The sequence below is a fragment of the Ursus maritimus genome (genome assembly GCF_017311325.1).
Source record: "Ursus maritimus isolate PB19 chromosome X unlocalized genomic scaffold, ASM1731132v1 scaffold_X1, whole genome shotgun sequence".
Lineage (NCBI taxonomy): Eukaryota > Metazoa > Chordata > Mammalia > Carnivora > Ursidae > Ursus > Ursus maritimus.
Window position 1 is genome coordinate 45,254,958 of NW_024423319.1, and position 18,955 is coordinate 45,273,912.

General features: G+C 46.8%; 1 protein-coding gene and 2 long non-coding RNA genes across 6 annotated transcripts in view; all 3 read right to left on the bottom strand.

Annotated features, from left to right (window-relative positions):
• The window catches only part of LOC103674992, a 12,005-nt gene extending 2,768 nt beyond the window's left edge, over positions 1 to 9,237 (bottom strand). For 2 of the 4 annotated variants that reach the window (XR_005834703.1, XR_005834698.1), the window contains exons 1-2: positions 8,934 to 9,234; positions 5,562 to 5,722 (exon numbers count right to left, since the gene is read on the bottom strand). This is a non-coding gene — a long non-coding RNA (uncharacterized LOC103674992). Of the gene's footprint in view, positions 1 to 5,561; positions 5,723 to 8,933 lie in introns of all 4 variants that reach the window. The other 2 variants (XR_005834699.1, XR_005834702.1) reach the window with 2 other exon arrangements.
• A 2,129-nt stretch (positions 9,238 to 11,366) lies between these two features.
• On the bottom strand, positions 11,367 to 14,463 carry GPRASP2 (G protein-coupled receptor associated sorting protein 2). Its single transcript, XM_008704028.1, has one exon. It carries the CDS (start codon positions 14,247 to 14,249, stop codon positions 11,709 to 11,711), a length of 2,541 nt encoding a protein of 846 aa, XP_008702250.1. The 5' UTR covers positions 14,250 to 14,463; the 3' UTR covers positions 11,367 to 11,708.
• A 324-nt stretch (positions 14,464 to 14,787) lies between these two features.
• LOC103675012 lies at positions 14,788 to 16,217 on the bottom strand. Its single transcript, XR_571774.2, has 3 exons — positions 16,041 to 16,217; positions 15,413 to 15,480; positions 14,788 to 14,865 (listed from the first exon to the last, which is right to left on the bottom strand). It is a non-coding gene; the product is annotated as an uncharacterized LOC103675012 (long non-coding RNA).
• Positions 16,218 to 18,955: the final 2,738 nt, after the last annotated feature.

Consider the following 18,955-nt stretch of genomic DNA (forward strand, 5'->3'; position numbering starts at 1 on the left):
CGGCACGAATGGGCTCGACGCCCCCTCCCCGGCCCACCCTAGTTCCGACCCAGAGGGGGCGGGGCCGGGAGGAGCCCAGCCTAAGGGGCGGGCTCACAGCAGCCCGCCTCTGCAGACCTCCGAGGCGACCACCCCCTCATTGCTGGCACTGCCATCCATGGGACCGGGGGACGCTTGGCGGTGGGGGCTAGGATCCAGAAGTCGGGGGCGGCGGGGCGGGGAAGGTGCGCCGCAGGCAGCAGCGGATGGATATCGAACGGATAGCAACTGCCCCTCGGGGCCTCAGAACCCCCAGACTGCTCGGTGTCTGCCCCCACATCGCCCATTCGGTCCGCCATCCTAACTGGAGGCCCGTGGGCCAGGGGCTGTCAGGACAGCAGACTGCGAGGGGAAAGGCGACCTAAGGCCAGACTGCCCCGGAGGTTCTGGGGTGGGGGGCCCTCCCACGTTCTTCCTTCATTGCTTCGCGGGGCCACGGAAGGGAGGAAGGTGGGAGGGGGCCCCCACGGAGGCCTCACCACTGCCCCTTTTCTAAAGGAAGGCAGACCTACACCTCTACCCTGAGAAAAACCAACCACTGCTGTGCCCATTCTTTCTGCCACACTGCTGTCCTCCCCCATGCCAACTGGTAACATGCTTTGCCATTTTGCAGTCCCCACAGTTGCCCAAGAAGGAGGGCCTTTTTTCCCTGTCAGGACCCGCACTGGGTCCTAGGATCTTTCCTGTCTGTTGCCCCCATTGCCAGGGGTCAGGCTGCTCCTGGCTCCTCTTCAACTGTCCTGTGTGTCAAGTCTTCTCTTGCAGTCACGTCCAAGTGCTCATGATCTTTGGCGGTGTGGAAATGTGGCAGGGATTAGAATCAGCTTGGATCTCAGCCATTTGCCATATACATTTGTCTAGTTTATCCATTACAGCTGTTAACATATTCAGCATACTTATTTTAAATTCCCTGATAATTCAAAAATCTGCATTATATCTGAGTCTGGTTCTGATGCTTGCTTTGTATCCTCAAACTGTGCTTTTTCTTGCTTTTTAGCATGCCTTTTAATTTTGAGGTGAACAGACCTTTAGTGAAAAGTTTTAAGTTAAGCTGGTTAGCAGTTGAGCTGTGGTTAATGTTTGCGCTACGTGCTATGGTCTTCAAATTCCTCCAGTGTGCTTATTTTTATCTCCCCTCCAAACTTCCGGCTTCCCTAATTACTCCTCGCAGCTCATTTAGCTATACTCCACTGTTAAGACACTGGAGGTTTGTTAGCAATGTGATAATGTGTGGAGGAGAGCAAGTGTTCTATAATCTCATGATTAAATTCCAGTGTTTTGTGGGCCTGTGTCCCTAGGCTATGACCTTCACAAGTGTTTTTTGGCTTCTTTCTCTTCCTTATGTGAGAATGGAAGGCTAGAGGGGGCTGTATAGGAGGAATGCCTTTTCCTCAGCTGGAATAAGGCTCAGGGAAAGGCTTTTTCACTGGAGAGTAGGCCTTTATCATAGAGATGGTTCTTGATGTATTCACAAGAGTGTATTTTCCCTTTCCAGAGCCATGAGGGTATCTTTCTGGCATGTTCACTTGTGAGAACCTGCTGTACTTCCTAGAGGTAAAGCCCACTAAGCCTCTAAGCCTGCAGGTCCCCAGGGGATTTCCCACTCTCAAACTATTCCACATCCAGTCTGGCAATTTGTCAAAATTACCATTTAAGTGTTCTCACATGTTTATATTTCTAGCAGTTTCTGCTCTATGTAAGGAGAGATAGGTTGTGCCTCTGCAGATTTGTCTTTTCTCCAGAATTTGCAGTGATTATTTGCCCTGTAACCTCAGTTCTTTGATGGGTCTAAGATAAGTCATTGATTCTCAGTTTGTTCAGCTTTTTTTTTTTTTCTGTTTAGAAGTACAGGAGTGATGACTTCCAAGCTCTTTACACGTCCTAACTGAACCTGGAAGTCTGGTGCATGGATTTTGATGGTGTAGCTAAAGACCAGTGAACACAGTGTTTGTCCTCTTCCTTTTAGCTGTATATTAGATCTGGGAATAAAGTTGCCCTTGAAAACTGAGCTGTTCCATAAATATTGGCTTGTTTCCCTCCCAGGTATAGAATATTTATATGGCTCCCTGAACCTGGCATCTCAGCCTCTAAGTTCATAACCTGGAGTGCAGATTAGAGTCTAGACTTCCAGAACCAAAGTTCTTGGTGGTGAGGTCTGAGCAACTGTGACTTAACCCTGGGAGGAAAAAAGTCACCTCTGTCACCACCACTACTACCACCAAGAGGCAGTGCACTATACTACTAAGTGCCTGCATAGACTAGAATGGCCAGTCTCTGAGTCCTGGAAGCACTTTTTAAGGAGGCTGGATGGTAAAGTAAGGTCTCTCTCCTCTGGGCTCTACTCTGGAACTTGGCCAGACTTTGGAGCCAGGCAGTCCAAAACTTGAATAGAGCCTTTACCATTTACTACTTGTGTCACTTTGGCAAAGGTGCTTAGTGTTTTTATGAGGCTGTTTATAATACTTCACAGGATTCTGGTGCACACTAAATTAGGAAGTATCTGATATTCTGAAATACCTGCATGCATCTGGTCTTTCTCGTTCTTTTTTTTTTTAAATTCCTTCTAAAATTGTGATCTAGTCATATTAGGAGGTGGGCTGGGGAAAGTAGGAAAGAATAGATGAGAATTCCCTGGTGGCTTTTGGTGGTCATAACTGATAAGATATTGCCACTGTGTTCTTTGTCACTGTAACCTCAGTACTTTGTATAATGCATTGCTTACCATAGTCCCTTACTAAAGAATGTCATTTTTGCATAAGTATGCCTCCCTCCTCCTTGTAGTCATGCAGCACAGGGAGGCTGATCCCACTTCCAGGAGTGAGTCGGCTTGCTCTAGGGGTAATCCAACCCCGTTACCTTCTGGTTCAGGAATGTTACCTTCTGGTGACATAACTCTACTCAGTGAGGCATTGGGAGGAGATTACGGAAAGACTGCTGAGAAAAGTGCCCTCAATCATAAGAAAAGACCATCAGGAAAGCTTGTCTCCTTTTTTTCCTTGGTAAGGTGCTTGACACCTCCAACTGTTGAGCTATCAAGCCTCTAGCTTTAGGATAGAAGTTGATATTGTGAATAGCAGAAGAAAGAGATGGAAAAAAGTTGAGTCCTTAGCTAAATCAACCATCATGGCTGCTCTGCCTCAGTACTTCCAATCTGTGGATAATAATTTCCTTATTAGGTTTGTTTTAGTTGGGTTCCTTGTTATATGAAAATAGAACAATCCTAAATGATATGTATTCTCAGGCACAAAACAAGTCTTCAATGAGCCAAAGTTCCTGACTTTTGTCTGTCAGTGAGCACCTACCTCTTAAAGCCAGTGTCAGAAACTCATGTTTCCACATGAAAGGAAAACCGTACATTCTGAACACCTTGCCTAATGATCGCTAGAGGTCTGACAACTGCGATTGGCTTCTGTTCTATATTGAAAAGGAATGCTTCAGGCAGAAAACCCAAGCCTTTACTTATCCAAGGGGCTCAGAAGTACATTAAGTGCTTGAGCTCAGTTTCAGTTCAGAGAGTCACTGTGTGAAAACGCACCCTTGTGAAATATCCATAATGTAGACATTAGAGATTATCTGCTTTCAATTTGGGGGACTGTACTGATGTCAAGAAAGATAAATTCATAGTGTCAATAGTCAGAAAAAATTGGTTAACGTTCCCCAGGTGCGCTGCACTAAGCAACACAGGTATAAGAAGAGGTGAATATTTGGGATTTATTAAGAGCAGAGATTTTGCCAGGGCAGTGAAGCCAGGCACTAGAGGATGAGGTAGGAGAGTAGTAAAAATGACGGACCACGATGGACCATTAAATTGAGAAGGGTGGAAGAGCTGGAGTAGGCTGATACAGAAAGATGGATAAGGGACAAGAGGTCTAATAACACTCAAGGTTTAACTTTCTTTATGATGAATGAAGTACTTTGCTACACACTATAAGAAACAAAATCTGACGATGAAGATAATGATGGTGATGATGGCAACTTTTAGTGATAATTAGCACTAGAGGGATATAGATGCAGCATAATGGTAACACATACCAGCTCTAGAGTCCAACTACCAAGGTTTGAATTTCAGCACCTCTGCTAACCAATTCAGTGAGCTTGGGTAAGTTACTTAACCAATCTGTGCCTCAGCTTCCTCATTTGTAGAACAGAGGCAACAACAGCACCTACTCCCTAAGTTTGTTTTAAAGATTAAATAAGTTAATACATTTAGAACCCTTAGAAGAGTATCTGGCTCATATAAAGCACCCAATAAATCTTAATACTAACAATAATTACTACTGTAAGTAGAAAAAGGCTCAAGCACTGTGGTCAGACAGACTGGGGTTTGATTCATACTTCTGGAGTCCAAGTTTCTTCTTCTACACTAGTTCTCTCTTACTCATAAAAAAGACTCCAGTACATGATATAAAGAAACAAATGCTAAAATAGGGCTAAATAAAATACTGTATAAGTACAATGGATGGAGGAATTCCTTCCTACCAACGTGCAAAGAGTAAGGGTGAAGGTATCAGAAAGACTTCAAACCCTAGCATTTGAGACTGAGCCTAAAACAATGATTATGTTTCCCATAGGCACAGAAAGGTTTGCAAGAGCATTGAAGATTGAGGGAACAGTGTGGGGAAAGGCACAGAAGTAGTAAAGCATAAGGTATAGTTGGGTTCGGCAAAAGCAGAGAGTCCAATGTAGCTTGAGTGCAGGCAAAGTGGAGGAGGGCTTGGACTAGGGTGAGACATCTGACAGTGGGTGCCTCTTTAAAATGTGTCCTTATTGGGGTGCCTGGGTGGCTTAGTAGTTAAGCATCTGCCTTCGGCTCAGGGCATGATCCCGGCGTTCTGGGATCGAGCCCCACATCAGGCTCCTCTGCTGTGAGCCTGCTTCTTCCTCTCCCACTCCCCCTGCTTGTGTTCCCTCTCTCGCTGGCTGTCTCTCTGTCTGTCAAATAAATAAATAAAATCTTTAAAAAAAATAAAATGTGTCCTTATCTCATTCTAGTCCCGGCCCTGACTTGGAAGAATGTGTTGGGAGAGATAGGAAGGTAGAATTGTATGGAAGGGTGCACGGCCCTGAAACTCCCGATAGAGAACCTGGTAATATTTTATAGATGAGATTCCACTGAAGGGTGCTCTTTTAAAACTAGGGGCAGAGTAGAGGGTCAGTGAGTGACAACAGTCCAGCTGTACCATAAAAAGATACCTTTCTTTCATTCATGACTGGACTGAAGACAAATCTGCTCTAATTTTATCCCCAGGCAGCAACATTTTAAGTCAAGTAACATCTGAATGTGTCCTGATATTTATTACTTGAGATAGCCCGTAATATTTATCCAGAAAAAGTACAGAAACAAAAGGGCCATATGAGTGATGAGGTTTCTACTTCAACTACACCCCAGGAAAAAACTGATGGATGATCCTGGCCTCTACAAGTCATACCCAAGGAGTGATCAGAACAGAGATAATCATCTTCATACTTGGGGACACACACACACACACACACACACATACACACACCCCTACCACACTTACCCTGCCCTTTGGCTGAGATTGAAAAAATCCACAGGTGTTGACTGGCTAAGTATCTGCTTTAGGTTGTACGTAGGACTTAGAGGTATCCAGCCAGGCCAGAGTGTGAAGTCCTCCAAATATAAATGCAGTACTCCCAACAGGAATTCTAGGTGGAGGGAGCTCTAATGAGAAAAAAAATAGAGAAATTATAGAGAACTTTAAAAATAATTTAAATTGTAGGTGCTTGCCACAAAAACACATGCTACTTTTTTCATCCATAATATACTGGTGGCCTCTGCCTCCTTCATTTTAACTTGTTTATGTATGATACATAGGATCAGAGACAGATATTAATCTAGGGATGGCTGCTAAAAATAGGGACATGTGACACCATCATTCTGACATCAGTTCTTTTTTTTTTTAAAGATTTTATTTACTATTTGACAGAGAGAGAGGGAGACAGCCAGCGAGAGAGGGAACACAAGCAGGGGGAGTGGGAGAAGAGGAAGCAGGCTCCTAGTGGAGCAGGGAGCATGATGGCTTGATCCCAGGACCCTGGGATCACGCCCTGAGCTGAAGGCAGACACTTAACGACTGAGCCACCCAGGCGCCCCCTGACATCAGTTCTTTGGCAGGAACTACCTGGAGTTAGCATCAGACTCCATGGGTTTAGGATGCAGTCCCCAATCCCCAACAATACTGCCCCATTTCAGATCAGAGGCCAATTACAAGTCATGGGAACCACTCATACTTCTGAGTGACCAGTTACAAATTCACCGTCTCCCATGACCTCCTCACGTTTGATAATTTACCAGAACAACTCACAGAACTCATTATAAGTTCTACACTTAGAATTATAGTTTTATTATAAAGGATACACATAGAATAAGGTCTGAAAGGGTCTTAGAAACACAGCTCCCAAGCCCTCTTCCCATGGATTCATGCCACATCAACCTCCCTGGATATCAGTGTTTCTACCAATCAGAAAGCCCCACGAAGCCCTGAGTTTTCATTGGGGTTTTGTTATATAGACATGATCCATTAAATCATTGGTCACATGACTGAACCCAAAATCCAGCCCTCCTCCCCTCTCTGAGAATTCCAGCTCACCTAAAGTTCCAACTCTAGTCACATGGTAGGTCCTACTGGTGACAAGCCCACATCCTGAACCTATCTAGGGGCCCAACAAAAGTCGCTTTATTAATAACAAATATAGTCCTATCACTGAAGAAATCTGTAGGTTTTTTGAAGCTCTGTGCCAGGAACCAGGCGGGGACAAACGTTAAATACATTCTTTCTTAGGGGCGTCTGGGTGGCTCAGTCAGTTAAGCGTCTGCCTTCAGCTCAGGTAATGGTCCCAGGGTTCTGGGATTGAACCCCACATCAGGCTCCCTGCTTGGCAAGGAGTCTGCTTCTGCCTCTCCCCTCTGCCTCTCCTCTCTGCTCATGTTCTCGCTTGCTTTCTCTCAAATAAATAAATAAAATCTTTAAAATATATATATATATATATACACATATATATACATGTATGTGTATATATATATATGTGTATATATATATATATATATATTCTTTCTTATACCACATTATGTTTGAGGTATTCTCTTTTGTCAAATTCTAAAGACACACAGACAAGAGAAAACAGAACTTGAGGAGAAAGACTATAACCTGAACATTGGACCCAACACTTATATGACCAGAATTCTGGAAAGTGGGGTGGTGGGAAGAGGATAATAACAAATCAGGCAATAAGTAAAAGAGGTAGTTCTAGGCCTCAATCTCTGTAATTTTACCCCACATGCCCACTGCTCAGGCCTAGCTTTTAAATGTAAACAGGAGGGCGTGAAGTATTATTATGGTATGGTTTCACCTCTATACTGAGTATAAAAATAAGGATATGAGAGAGCTTGGGAAAACTCTTTACTTTCTGGTGACACCTTCCTAAACTGCACTGGTATCCAGTGGATGCATGGGGGGGGGATTTTCAGTTAGAAAGATTTACCAAGGGGTGGTACCCAGGATGAGACCAAAGGAACAAGCCCTAAGAAATGAGCAGAGAACAAATCAGAAGGAAAAGACTAAAGTGTCTACAGAGGGAACCATGTGAGACCATCCATAAAATGGTTTCTGTCAGTGGTTCCCAGAAAGAACCTCCTCTGAGGCCCAGGACAGCAGAGGTAGGGAGCCTCGGATCGAATAGCAACTTTTGCGCTCCTAGATGGGAAGGAGATGCTGCCTGGGGACTCAGATCCAAGGATCCTCTTGGGAGTTGAAGAACTTGGTGGTATCCCAACAAGAAATTCCATGTAAAAGGCCTGAAGCTTCTAGGTTCCCTCATCCTGAGTCTGTTCCCATCCCCCTTCCCTAGAGCTGCTCAGATTGGGGTTCATTCTACTCTTGCAATCTTTTGGAAGCTGGAACCTTGGAGTATAAGGCAGATGTAACCCTGCCTTCTTTTCCCCCACTCTCCCCCAATTTTGATCTGGTCTCAGCCATCCCCAATGTCTGGAAGACATAGACAGACAGTAGAGAGTGAGTGCCAACTAGGTGAGAGGAAGGAAGTGCAGCTCACAGTTCCCATTGTTGAGGAAACTTTTTCTCTCCCTTTCAAGATTCTTCTAGCTGGAGTAGGAATTAAATGGATGAGACAGACTAACAGGAGAAAATAAAATTTAACTTCATACATATAGTGAACTCACACAGACATGAGACTCCAAAGACAGGCAAAATGAAGCAATTTGTCATACCTAACTAAGAAAAAGGGTAGGGATTTGGGACTTCGAAGGGAAGGAAAGCAATTCAGAAGAGGAAAGAATGAATGTTTGGTAAACAAATGTTAGTGCGGACATAGAGAAACAATGGGACATAGGAATTTTAACAGATACTTTGCTAAATTCCTCCCTGTCAACCACCGCTAGTTCATATCATACTGTAGTTATCTATGGTGGTAGCTCTCTTCCTGGAATAGGTTCTCAACCTAAATTATTTTTAGGCAGTTAGGCAGGTCAAAGTTTCCTCCTGAGTCTTTTGGGCCTCAAATTATTTTCAGCTCCAAATAATCCGCATGCCAAAATGGCACATTTGGAGGCAGCCTGCCCTAGGCCCCTACACCATTCTCAGAACCGCTTTCCAGATCCAGCGCCTAAGGAGTGCAGGAATTGTCCCTTCACCGTTTCCTCTCTCGGGGGCCCCCTGAAGCCAACTCCCTCCGTGTGTCCACCTCCCACACCCACAAAGAGTCACACACAGCTGGGAGGGGAGGCTGGGAGTGGGGGAGGGGTGTTCAGAAGGCAGGAGAGAACAGAGAGCAGGAGGGTCCGAGGCACTCCCTGCACCCGCACCTAGTCTCAGCCACCACCTCCCACGGATGCCATTTCCCGGCCGCGCACCCACCTCCTCCAACAGCAACCGCTGCTTCTCTCCACGTCTTCCTCCCTCAGGATGACCTCCTGCCTCTTGAGCTCCTGGGCAAAAGACTGACCCCGGCTAAGACGCTGGCAATAGGCTGAGGGGCTGCGCCCTCTACCAACGAATGCTGTATCTCTGATCCCCCGAGAAATTCGTTTCCAGGTTAGTGCAGCATGGAGAGACACCCACCCATCCACCACAACGTCCTACCACTCCTCGCGCGGCCGTCTGTCATTCGTCAAGCGTAGGTCCCTCCTGCCCCTTCTCCGCTTGGCACACGTCTGTGTTTGCCTGAGTGAGAGCGTGGTCACGTGAGCCACCACCCGCCTCACGTGACCACGCAGTCAGCCTGCCCGCCGCAGCCCTGCCGCACGGATGGCAGAATCTTCTGCGCCTGAGGTTGAGATGCTTGCTGGAAGAATCTGAAGCTCCCGTCCCTGCTGAAGACAGAGCTGAAGGAAGGCTGGATTTGGAGCCAGAGCTTCCGGCCCTAGCGCTAGACCTGGGCCCTGCTCTGTCAGGAGCACAGGGCTGGTGAGGAATACTCGATGAGGAGTTTGGAGACTAACTGATTTTTATTATTCTGTACGATACTCGGGCGACATATTAAAATACACACACAAACACACTCTCTCTCTCTCTCTACCTTGAAAAATACTGATAAGCGAAACAAGCATTCGAACTCCAATGTCCACTATCAGGATGATCCCTGTTAATGCTTGCGGTTTGTGAAGGCAGGCAAAACTGCCCTACTTCCATAAACCTTGCATACTGGAGTCGGTGGAAAAGAAACATGTTGCACAGTCAGAAAAATTATACAAAACTTGGCTAAGGATAGCATGGGTTACTGGATATTATTCCAGTGCAGTGCTGGACTTCACTTCCTATTGAGGAAGAGTTCAACACTGAGAGGCTGATTTTAACTTGTAGATATTTTATCTAACAGATATGGAACTGATTTATGTTCAGTGGACAGATAACATAAATAGTTACAATGGATTGTCCTTAAAATATTAACTAGTTTTGTATTTAACCCAGAAATTACATCCTTTTATTTTCTGTATGAAATTTTATATGTTGTTTATATTATTGTGTATGTATACATAGGTCCTTCAACCATTTTTCATATTCTTAGCAGTTCCTCGTGTTGAAAAAAATCTTTCACCTAATCTAATTTCTAAGTTACAAGTTATGATTTTACCTTTTTAAAAATTAGCATCCTCGAACAAAACTGAAATACCATTTTCACCATGTCTAAAAATAATAAAATATGATGTTTCCCATAAGTCTGGATTCTTTCCAAACCAACTCTATTCCTGACTTCTGCAATTCTTCTGTCTAAAGGTATGGTATAATCTATTTATTTATCATTGCGGAAAATACACATAACCTAAAAATCATTTTAACCACTTTAAAGTGTACAATTCAGTGGCATTAAGCATGTTCACAATGCTGTGCAATCATCACCACTATTTCTGGAATGTTATTGTCACTCTAAAGGGAAACATTCCTTTTCAACTTTTCTAAATGCTTTTATCTCTAAACATTTAACACTTATAGCTCAATTTTTTATGTAACTGTGTCCATTCCAATATGTCCACCTATATTTGAGGCACTAGATAGAAGCATATTAAAGAAAAAAACCCTGTCTTAGTAATTTTTGTATATCCCCAATGCTTGTCTATGAAAATTTTTTAATATGGTGTATTTTATTCCAGACTATAGTGTATGAAATTTCTTAGGCATATTGCAATTACATAGAAATTACGTCTATTTACACACGAGATTTTAAAATGGAATCCAGTTTTCCATAGATGTCACATTCTTCTGTTTCACTTGACATAAAACCATCAGTGTCATCCATGCCAATAAACAGATCATTTTTAAAAGCTGCATGGTATTTCCTTACTACTTTCCTTGGACTAGGATCATCACAAAGGAAATCTTGTTCCTGACTTCATTTCATTTGTGTGCTGTTGTACTCTTTCACGCTATAGGTGGCACTGAAGCAACAGCAGTACTAGTTGTAAACTGTGCAGATTTGGCTGACTTTGCTTTTCGAGCTGGCCTCATTCCAGCTGCATGTCTCACTAAATTGTGCCTTACCTCTTCCAGGCAGACAGGGTACATCCATGCTACTGAGACAGGTTTTCTAACAACACACTTTTCTTCACGCCACCACAGCTCACTTCTAAGAATGACCTAATGGTCTGTCTTATCCCACACTTTAGTGACCAGTTTAAGTGGGTTCTTCTTTGCTGAAGCATTTCTCAAATACCACAGCCTGCAGAAATCTCTTCTTAAACTCCAGGAATGGGATTCTTCAATGAAGATGTTTGTCATACTACTAACTTACCTATATTTGTAAATGTGCACAGTGTATCTGTACCCAGTTTCAAATAGAAGGGTCACTTCTGCCAATTTTCACATAGACCTTTATTGAAAACACAGACTTGAATAGAGAACCATATGTTTAAACAACAAATAGCAGGGTAGCGTACACAGGCGACTCAGTTCATCAGAAGCTCAATACTGAAAAATATTGCAATCTGGACAGCAAGACAAATATCAACAAATATGTTTTCAGCTCTAATATTCATTTGGCATCCACGAAATGATCCAGCTCAAATCAAGAATTGGACAAAGTTAACATCAGCATTAAAATAGGAGTTACAACATAAATTCAGACTGTGAAAACCAAAGCACTAGTCAGGGCTCTTTGGGAACATAAGGCTGATCAAAGGCAGGTGGTTATTCGTATTAGCTTTGCTGTCCCACCTCAGAATCATTTTGATTGTCTATCTGGACTTGCAGTTCCTTAGCTAGCTTCTCAAATTCATGGAATGCAGAAATGAGCGGCTCCAGATTGAAATCATCATCAATTAAGGACATAGTTCCATTTTTTATAATATTACTGATATTCTGAAACATCTTAATAACAATTTGAATATTATCATTCGTCTCCTCTATGTTAAAGAGACCCACAAATATCGACAGTGCTTTGGCACTGAATAGTTTTTTTGCCACGATAGGATTTTCGGACAAATTCAATAGCATTTTCAGAACATGAAACTTTGTTCTTGCATTGCCTGTGGTTAGTAAGGAAAGAAACCCAGACATATAATTGGCAACCAGTGTGTGGTAGTCAGTAGTTATAGTGAGATGTCTAAGCATCCTTAATCCAAGCAGCTGCTCAGGGGAACCCACACTATGAGCAAGGGTTTCCTCACACACTTGACATATGAATGTCTCAATCATGTTTAGATTTGGGTAAGGTGGAGCCATGTGAATCATATCTTCCAAAAAACTTGTCCTAACTCGGGAAGAAGGATAATTGAGCAAGGTTTCAATAAGTGAGACAACACCTGAATCCCGAATGAAATCGCGGGTAAATTGAGAAGCACTTCTCATACCCATTGCGATTTTAGATATTTCATGAATAAAAGGATCTCGGATTCTGTCCATTAACAGAAGGAGTTCTTCAAACTCTTCAGTACCAATTTTAAGCTCACACTGTATGCAGCTGCAGGACCAACTCTCAGGCTCTGCACTATCCCTGGCCTTAAGATGCTCCCGAATTTCCCTGACTGACCTGTAGGAAGGATCGTACTGAAATCGGAATTCAGGTTCAGGCTGTTCAGACTGAAGCAAAGATTCCGGGTCTTCCCCTTCCGGGGTAAATTCTGCATTCTTGGGCTTTGCCTCAAACATTTCAGAGAAAACAGATGCTGCTTCTTCAGGAATTCTAAAGGAGCTTGGGGATGGGAAGCCAATCCCATGACAAAGACTAGGTTTGAATTCAACAGTGACCTCTTCCCAGGTTTGGGGCCTGGATGATGCCTTAAGTTCATCCTCAGCTGAATCTCTGAATCTGGATTTAGCCTTGTACACAGGACTGGGATTTAGGTCAAAGCAGGCCTCATCTCTATCCCAGAACCAGGACCCAAATATGGCCTCTTCTTCAGACTCTGGCCTGGCCTCTTCTCTGGCCACAGCCCCCAAACTGGACTTTTCCTCAGTCCAGAACAAGGATCCGCCAATGGCCCCCTCCTCAGCCCCTGGTGTGGATTCACAGATGGCAGAAGCCCCAGCCTCCATACCTGCCTCCTTCTCTGCCCAGAACCAGGACCCAATAATGATGTCCTCTTCATACCTGGGCTCTTGTTTGACCCTACCACTGTTATTAACATCTTTCTGGGCCCTGGGCTTCAAGACAGTATTAGGTTCTTCCTTGTCTCTGGTCCTGAATCTACTATTGGCCTCTTCTCCAGGCAAAAACCAGGACTCCTTATAGTATTCATCTTCAGACTCAGACTCAAAAAAGTCTTCTCTCTTTGTCCTGAGCTTGGACCTTATATTTGCCTCATCCTTGACTCTGGGCCTGAACAAGTTATTGTTATTTTCTCCAGCCCACAAGCAAAATGGGTTGCCAGACTCCTCTTCAGACCCAGACCAAGAATCAATATAGGGATCTTGCTTGGTTCTGGGCCTGGACCTGGGGTTAGGCTGATGTTTAGCCCTGTGCCTGGACCTGGTACTGGTCTCTTCCCTGGGCCACGATCTGATACTGGCCTCTTCTCCGGCCCAGAAAGAAGACATTGTAGAGGTCTCATCTGCTGACCAGAATCCAGACTCATTAGAGGCCTCCTCTCTGGCCCGGGGCCTGGGATAGCACCAAGACCCCATATTAGCTTCCTCCCCCGATCCAAACCAGGGTTGGATTCCTGTCTGAACCTGGGAGCCAGGAAACGTCTCAGTGTCCACACTGACCAGCTCCCTATCCACAGATACGGCCATAGGTTTAGCAACTGACCCAGACTCAGTATTGACGAGTGGCCAGGCTACAGCATTGGTCTGAGTCAAGCCTTCTGTTTGCGACATTGCCTCAGCCCCAAACTCAGTCTGGGCCCAAGCCTGGGCTTCATCTTTGGGCCTTGCCCCAGGGATTGCCTTGGCCTCAGTCTTAGGACGTGCTCCCCCTACTGCCCTTGCTTCGGCTTTGGGCCTTGCCCCAGCCACCACCTGGGACTCGGTTTTGGGCCTTGCCCCAGCCACCGCCGGGGACTCGGTTTTGGGCCTTGCCCCAGCCACTGCCTGGGACTCGGTTTTGGGCCTTGCCCCAGGCATAGACTTTGTCTCAGTTTTGGGCCTTGTCCCAGGCATTGCCTGTGCCTGGGTCCTAACCTTGGGTCTGACCACCAACGGGACTTCATTCTCTCTTTCAGCCCCACCCCCAACCTCTTCTCCAGCCTTCTTTTCAGGCTTTGCCTGGGCAGCAGGTTCAATCTCGGCCCCAGTCATGGTATAAGTTACAGAGGAGGCCCAGTTAAGTAACCCTACCCCAGTCTCAGCCTCTACCACAGCTCTATCTTCACACTCTGATCTTTCAGTGATTCAGGCGGTAGAGTTGGAAACAAATGTCAGAGTCAATCACCAGTCCAGCAATCAATCAACCTCCTTCCGAAGCCTAGCCTCAGTCAATATCACAGACAAAGTGCAGAAGAGGCACAAGCAAGCTGGGGGAAAGAATGATGACATGGGGCTTTGAATCTCTTCTAATTGTGTTGCTCCATGCAGAGATTCAGAGAAACTGGAACATGAATGCTTAGTGGGACAGTTGAACTATTACAAAGTCTTTCTGTCACCCTCATTTTACCTCACACATTACCCCCCAGAGTTGCCATGTTATTTTGCCTGCTACAAAACAGGTGTGAGGTTAGTGGGAAAGTGGGCTGCCAATGGGAAAAGCTGAGGAGCCCCTAGACTAGACCCTAATCACTCGTGGACGAGTATTGATCTCCACTTCCCCACCCAAATTTGTACCCACTCTCATACCAACCTGCACGGATATGTTGCGATTTCTCCCTCCTTGCTTTGTTTCAGTGGTATTAAGCCCTATAGCAGAGAGCAGGCTGTCCTATGGAGAAGTAAACATACAGGAGAAAATGAAGTTTGAATGCTTGGTTGACAGACACATTGATCACTGATGTAAATATGTCTCTGTTTAAAGATTTAATTTGTCTAATTTTTGGGGCGCCTGGGTGGCTCAGTCGTTAAGTGTCTGCCTTCGGCTCAGGGCGTGATCCTGGAGTCCTGGGATTGAGCCCCACATTGGGCTCCTCCGCTGGGAGCCTGCTTCTTCCTCTCCCACTCCCCCTGCCTGTGTTCCCTTTCTCACTGGCTGTCTTTCTGTCAAATAAATAAATAAAATCTTTAAAAAAAATTTGTCTAATTTTTCCTGTCTCATGGTCCCTGCTTTCAAGTCTTCTCCTCCCATTCACAGCCAATCCACACCTACCCCAATATTCCTAATATCTCCTGCAGGAAATGGACATGGGATGCTGTAGCAGTGTGCAAATCTGGCAAAGCAGGAGAGATGGATCAAACACACCCAAGTGGATCAAAGACACCTGCTATGATCTTACTCTGCAACTATCCCCTGCATTGCTGTCCTTCACACCAACCTCCAGAGATTTGATCCACTCTCCTTCTCCTTTCCTTCCTTGCAGAAGTGAGCAGCTTTAAAGTAGGCCTATGGACAAACAGATGAAAAAGCATGACAGTCAGGAGACCATGGTAGCAACTGAGCTGTGGGTGAACCCACAAAAACCAAAGATGGGAGTCCACATATTATTTGTTTTTCAAACATTTAAAGTCCTCTTCGTAGAATATTCTCCTTTTACATAAGGTCTATCTCAGAGTTCCAAACAACGACATCTTCTCTTGACGTCACACTCTTCACATTGCTCCTTTCTCCAATTCTAAGGATTCACCACTAGGTGCACCACATCCCACTGCCTTGCGCAGCATAAATTGGGGGAAGGGTTCCCGCATATTCTAGAAAACAGGTTGTGCAGTGGCACTTGTATATGACTCGTATCTCACCCTCACCTCCTAGCCCATCTTCTCTTGCCTCGAATTTTGGGTGGAGATGAGGGAAGAAGGAAAGCGAAGTGCTTAGAAAGCTAATAGAAAGGGGAATTTTAGAAGATATTCCTGGATGCCTGCCTGACCTGTTCTGGTCGCAGTCACCCTCCTCGATTCGGGTCTCCACTCAATGGCTGCTGCCCATCCCCCCCTAACCCCACACACCTCCAGAAATCCAGGCCATTGTCCTGCTCCTCCTTTTTCTCAAGCCTCTCCTCTACAGATGCACCCTGCAGGAGGAAACCGCCAGAGCTACTGCGCAGAGAGAAGACTTTGGCATCAACCAGGCGCCTGTGGGAAGGGACAGCAACCAGGGCGCGGGGCCCTACAGGCCCCTTTCCAGAATCAGGGCCCGAAGCAGCCGACGCCACGGGCCACCCGCTCCCGCCAGCTGGGCACGGAACTCGGACGCCGCCCCCGTCCCCCCCACGGCGGCCTCACTGGGCGCCCCCCACCCCAGCTCCCGCTCCGCCATTTCTTCCGCAGCAGCCCCCGCGCTTCCAACACCGCTCTCTCCCCGGTACAGGCACCGTCGACGGCGGGTCGCGGGCGCCTGGAAAGCTGGCCGCGCAGTGGCGGGCGCAGTTCGTCTCCAGACGATCCGGGGGAGCCTCACTCGGCCAACCCCGTGTGCCCTGGGCCAGCCCGCGCCCAGTCGCCGCCTCTCCTCGCCAGGGGTCCGCGGCGCTGCGCATCTCAGGGGACCAGCTACGACCGGGTCGCCTCCTCCTTGCGAGCTGCCAGGGTCTGGGGTCCGGGAAGGCTGTAAGCCGGGCACAGTGGGGGTCCTCTCGCCTCCCCAGGACACCCCACTTTGCCTTCTGCAGGCTCAAGGTGTAGGTCGCTGTCCTCCCCCTCCTCTCAGGCTCCTCCAGTCGGATTCCCACCGCCTTGCGAGCGGCCAGAATCCGCGAGGCGTCCCGCCCCCCGCGCTGCTGCACCGAACTGGGCAGGGGCTGCGCAGGATGCGGCACGAAACGCTGGCGGCGAGGGTGTCGGGAAGGGGGGCGGAGGGATGCGGCACGAATGGGCTCGACGCCCCCTCCCCGGCCCACCCTAGTTCCGACCCAGAGGGGGCGGGGCCGGGAGGAGCCCAGCCTAAGGGGCGGGCTCACAGCAGCCCGCCTCTGCAGACCTCCGAGGCGACCACCCCCTCATTGCTGGCACTGCCATCCATGGGACCGGGGGACGCTTGGCGGTGGGGGCTAGGATCCAGAAGTCGGGGGCGGCGGGGCGGGGAAGGTGCGCCGCAGGCAGCAGCGGATGGATATCGAACGGATAGCAACTGCCCCTCGGGGCCTCAGAACCCCCAGACTGCTCGGTGTCTGCCCCCACATCGCCCATTCGGTCCGCCATCCTAACTGGAGGCCCGTGGGCCAGGGGCTGTCAGGACAGCAGACTGCGAGGGGAAAGGCGACCTAAGGCCAGACTGCCCCGGAGGTTCTGGGGTGGGGGGCCCTCCCACGTTCTTCCTTCATTGCTTCGCGGGGCCACGGAAGGGAGGAAGGTGGGAGGGGGCCCCCACGGAGGCCTCACCACTGCCCCTTTTCTAAAGGAAGGCAGACCAAACCTCTACCCTGAGAAAAACCAACCACTGCTGTGCCCATTCTTTCTGCCACACTGCTGTCCTCCCCCATGCCAACTGGTAACATGCTTTGCCATTTTGCAGTCCCCACAGTTGCCCAAGAAGGAGGGCCTTTTTTCCCTGTCAGGACCCGCACTGGGTCCTAGGATCTTTCCTGTCTGTTGCCCCCATTGCCAGGGGTCAGGCTGCTCCTGGCTCCTCTTCAACTGTCCTGTGTGTCAAGTCTTCTCTTGCAGTCACGTCCAAGTGCTCATGATCTTTGGCGGTGTGGAAATGTGGCAGGGATTAGAACCAGCTTGGATCTCAGCCACTTGCCATACACACCCGTCTAGTTTCCCCAGCCGTTCTTTGGAGGAAGGCCCCATCGTGTACCTAGTTCTCCAGGACAGAGCCTGGTGGTTCTTGAATCCTCCACGGGGCAAACAGAGCAATGTGTTTAAGCACGACTGTGGTTGAGCACGAACCCACTGATGCCCATTTTAAACCCAATTAAATGGCACTTTCACTGTGATAGGCTGAACAAAGGTCCCTCAATGATGTCCACATCCCAGTCGTCAGAACCTGTAAATATGTGATGTTACAGGGCAAAGGAGAAGTAAGACTGCTGATGGAATTAAGATTGCTAATCAGCTGAATTTAAAATGAAAATATGCTGGGTCTCTTTCCTGGCCAATGTAATCACAAAGGTACTTCAAATGTGGAAGAAGTAGGCAGAAGAGAGTCAGTGTCACAGTGAAGTAGCACGAGAAAGACTGGGTAGGCCATTGCTGGCTTTGAAGATGAAACAAAGCCAGGGCCCAAGGAATGCAGGCAGCTTCCAGAAGCTGGAATAAGCAAGGAAGCAGATTCTCCCAGGGACCCTCAGAGAAATGAAGCCTGACCATCTCCTTCATTTCAGACCAGTGAGATCCTTTTTGTATTCCCACCTTCCAGGTCTGTAAGATAATACATTTGTGTTATTTTAAGCCGCCAAGAACCTGGTAATGTGTTACAGCAGCAGTAGGAACTAAGTTTACTCACCATCTTGACTTGAAAGTCCATTCCCCTTGACTTACTTTACTTGGCCTTCAACCCCTGGGAAGATCAATTCGGGGGCTCATCTCTTACCCCTATAACCACCCTCTCCAGCAATCCCCTGTCTCTGTTTTCTAAAGAAAAGAGACTTTTGCAATGGCCTTTGAGATTCATCTTGGAGAAAGTCCCCATTTGCTGAAAATCACTGATGGCTTTGAACATGGAAAGGGAACTATATTCTTACCATGAATTTTCATATATTTTCATTTTGGTTTTTATTTGTTTCTAAACATTTATTACAACTGTGCAATATTTAGGTGATAAAAACCCATCTGGAGATGATTCTATACAGTACCTGGACTGACAATGGATATCAATTATCAGAGGAGGGCTGCTTTTACTGTGCTGTTTAAATGGCTTTAGCTGAATTGTGGATCATTTTTTCTTTATTCCACAGCATACTATCTTGGGTGAATGCCAG

What these genes read in the sequence shown, in the direction of transcription:
- GPRASP2 (XM_008704028.1), bottom strand. Translation starts at nt 14,249, where the DNA reads ATGACTGGGGCCGAGATTGAACCTGCTGCCCAGGCAAAGCCTGAAAAG.